This window comes from Silene latifolia, chromosome X (genome assembly GCF_048544455.1).
Source record: "Silene latifolia isolate original U9 population chromosome X, ASM4854445v1, whole genome shotgun sequence".
NCBI lineage: Eukaryota > Viridiplantae > Streptophyta > Magnoliopsida > Caryophyllales > Caryophyllaceae > Silene > Silene latifolia.
In genome coordinates this window covers 245,287,065-245,290,398 of record NC_133537.1, presented here as the reverse complement: position 1 = coordinate 245,290,398, position 3,334 = coordinate 245,287,065, and the positions used below count along the sequence as shown (strand labels likewise).

The 3,334-nt window shown below is 37.9% G+C and overlaps 1 protein-coding gene across 1 annotated transcript; it reads left to right on the top strand.

Annotated features, from left to right (window-relative positions):
- The first annotated feature begins 1,244 nt into the window (after positions 1-1,244).
- LOC141619873 (uncharacterized) lies at positions 1,245-1,869 on the top strand. The gene is made up of 3 exons (XM_074436894.1): positions 1,245-1,307; positions 1,409-1,611; positions 1,713-1,869. Exons 1-3 carry the CDS (start codon positions 1,245-1,247, stop codon positions 1,867-1,869), a joined length of 423 nt encoding a protein of 140 aa, XP_074292995.1.
- The last annotated feature ends 1,465 nt before the right edge of the window (positions 1,870-3,334 follow it).

Here is a 3,334-nt window from a genome sequence, read left to right as displayed (position 1 = left end):
TTAATAATAATAACTAATCTATTTATTATATGTTAACTTTATTATTAATAAAACTCATCATTAACTTTTATAGGTTTCTTAATCATTTGAAGAAAAAATTGGTAATAAAGCTAGGGTGGAAGGTTCTATATGCAATGCTTATTTAACGGAAGAGATTGCAAACTTTTGTTCTCTTTACTTTGAAAAACATATAGAAACCAAAGCAAAAAACTTGAATGTTGAGAAACCGGATGAAGTAGACGGAAGTTTACCCGAATTTTTTCAAACTCAAGATGATGAAGGGTGTTCATCAAAGGGGCAAACACGATATTTGGATGATAAAGAGTATAATCGTGCCCACCTTTACGTGCTATCTAATTGTGACCTCTTGGAGCCATACGAAACACAGTTTGTTAATGATTTCATTCAGAGGAATCCTAATATAAGTAAGGATGATGTTTGGGACAAACATGAGGACCAATTTTCATCATGGTTTCAGAAACATGTAATTGAGTTGAATATTCAAGATGATTTGATAAGAAGTTTGGCTTTTGGTCCTTCAAAAATGGTAAGAACGTGGAATCGTTACTCGGTTAATGGGTTTAATTTTCAAACATTCAACCACGGTAAAGGTAAGGCTAGGTGCAATTGGGGGGTTACTATTTCTTCTCTTGATGACAACGAATACTATGGTATAGTTGAAGATATCTTTGAAATTAGTTATAGTGGACGTGGCCGAGCTTATAAAACCTGTCTTATTCAAGGTTGACGGAAGGATAATTCTGTATTTGGAATGAGAGTACATGAACAATACAAGCTTGTAGAAGTGAATCGTACTAGAACATACTCTAAGTATGATCCATTTATACTTGCACATCAGGCTCATCATGTGTATTTTGCTACTTATCCAAGCACAACAAATGATAGAAATCAAAATGCGTGGTGTGCAATCTTTAAGACGAAGGCACGGTCACAAGTTGATACAACTTTTTTCCAAGAAGAAAACGTTTCAAATGAAACGCTTTTGTCTCCACCCGATGAAATCAACTATGAGCATGAGAATAAAGATGGTGAAGACATGGAAGAGGAAGAATTTTATGATGTGGAAGAGAGACTGCCGGGGGAGGATGAGGCGGAGGAGGAGGAGGAGAGAAGGGAAGAAGAGGAGGAGAGGAGGGGGGAAGATGAGGTGAGGAGGAGAAGGGAGGAGGAGAAAAGGAGGAAGGACGAGGGGTTTGGAGATGAAGATGATTATGATAATGATGATGACGATGAGGAAGAGGCTGAGGATGAGGACGAGGGGTTTGAAGATGAAGATGATTAAATTGGTATAATTTTGTATTCCTCAAGAGTAAATTATTAAAATTTAGAAGTCTGTATAATTTTCATTTATCATTATTTGTGTTAATTTATATTTGTATTACTGCAGATGGCTGGAGCAGGTCGAGGTAGGAAGCGTGGAGGCGGCTCAGGAGGAGGACAGAGTACGCGTCCGGAGCAGGAGGAGGAGTTTGTGCAGGAGGATCCGATGCAGGCAGACGGTGAGGAGACTGACGCTACCGACGAGCCACCACGGGTGCCGATACGGTACACTTCGGATCATAAGATGATTCTTGAGCCGGCGGGATTATGGTAAGTTTTATTCTTTATTAGTCTACTATTTTGTTTTTTTTGTAATTTTTTTTTTAAAAATAATAATTGTTTGTAATTTTACATGTTCAAAATAAATGCAGGTTTATGGACGATTGCGTGGTACGAGGTGTCACGAAAAGCACGAAGACTAATTTCGTGGGTCCAATTCCTACATCGTGGACACAAGCTTCTCAAGCACAAAGAGATGCGTGGTTCAATAACTTTCGGGTATATATTTTCCGTAATTCTTTGTTTTAATAACCAAGGTTATACTTTTATAAATACTAATATGAAATTTTGTCGCTTTTTTTTTGTAGCAAGCATATGCTTGGTCACCGTCTCAAGAACGGAATGTCCGTATCGTGTACGAGGAAGTCGGTACTCGACGATATCGGGACGTGATTTGGAAGGTAGTTAGGCGCCCAAAGGAACCAGACCACATGAAAGGTATTTAATTAACTTGTTTTGTTATTTGTATTAATTAGTATATACTCTCTTATATTATAAATAATATCGAAGAACTTATTAGTTATGATTTCATATGTGTAATTGCAGGTGACAAGTATGAAGGCTTAATAAAGCATACCAAAACTCCCGCTTTTCAGAAGAAGTCTAAGCAAGCATCCCTCAACAAAAGAGGAGGAAAGGAAGACGCCGTGAACGAGCCTACTCATTTCGCGGGTTCACGATCGTTCTGGAATCGTATGTTGGGGGTAAGTTTGTCTATTATTTCACACTTTTTTTTTGTTTTCAATGCAACATGTTTATTTTATGTTACATTTTTTGTTGATTTTCTAATATGTATGTTTTTTTTTTCATTCAGAGAGGAAAGAAGAAGTCACAGCCGATTGCGACGCATTAACCAAGTTTCGACACGCATTCCAGGGTTGACCACAAAGGGGTTAGAATTTGGACTAAGCCAAAAGACAAGCAATTATATGTAAGTTTCCGTAACACTTAATTTTTGTTAATTTACTCTCTTTTAAAATGTCGTATATAAGGTGGTTACCATATTAACTTACAACCATTTGTTTAATATTGTAGGAAGCATTTGAACAAGAAAAAGCCGCCAATCCAGAAACTCCGGATAATGACATATGGTATAAGTTGGTGGATGGCTTCAAGAAAGGGAACGTGTATGGTACCGGAAGTTCAACACCGGCTTTCTATGAGAAAACGCGTAGGAGATCGACTTCAACAATTCCCAGCAACACGTATCAACCGGGAATTATTAGTCAACTTCAAGGTCAAATAAGAGAGCGTGATGAACGTGATGCCAAACGTGATGAAGAACTTGCCAAACGTGATGAAGAATTCCGGCAAATGAAGGAAAGAATGGAAATGTTTGAGAATTGGTGGCAAGGTTGTAACCCCGGACCTAGATCCAACTACGATCCAAATGATCCGCATGGTCCACATGGGGGGAGTGGAGCCGGTGTTGGCTTCCAAGTAAGATTATTTTAGCATGTAAGCTTGTAAAACTTGAACACTTTAGACTTGAACATTTAGAATAGCTTAGCTTGTAAAACTTTCATTTTCAATATATGAAATGAAGTTTGAGAAATTGGGAGGTGTTGGGTTGAAATGTATGGTGTTGTGTGTGTTGAAATTTGGGATGTATGGTGTTGTGGAACATCGGTTTGTATGCAGGTTGTAAATATTTGGCTAGCAATGAAAACGAAAAAATCCACCAAAACTTACAGTAGCTTTGGCGACTGATTCC

Coding starts and splice junctions, on each gene's coding strand:
- LOC141619873 (XM_074436894.1), top strand. CDS start 1,245: ATGACGATGAGGAAGAGGCTGAGGATGAGGACGAGGGGTTTGAAGATG. Junction 1,308..1,408: donor AGATGAAGATGATTAAATTG/GTATAATTTTGT, acceptor GTATTACTGCAG/ATGGCTGGAGCAGGTCGAGG. Junction 1,612..1,712: donor CTTGAGCCGGCGGGATTATG/GTAAGTTTTATT, acceptor AAATAAATGCAG/GTTTATGGACGATTGCGTGG.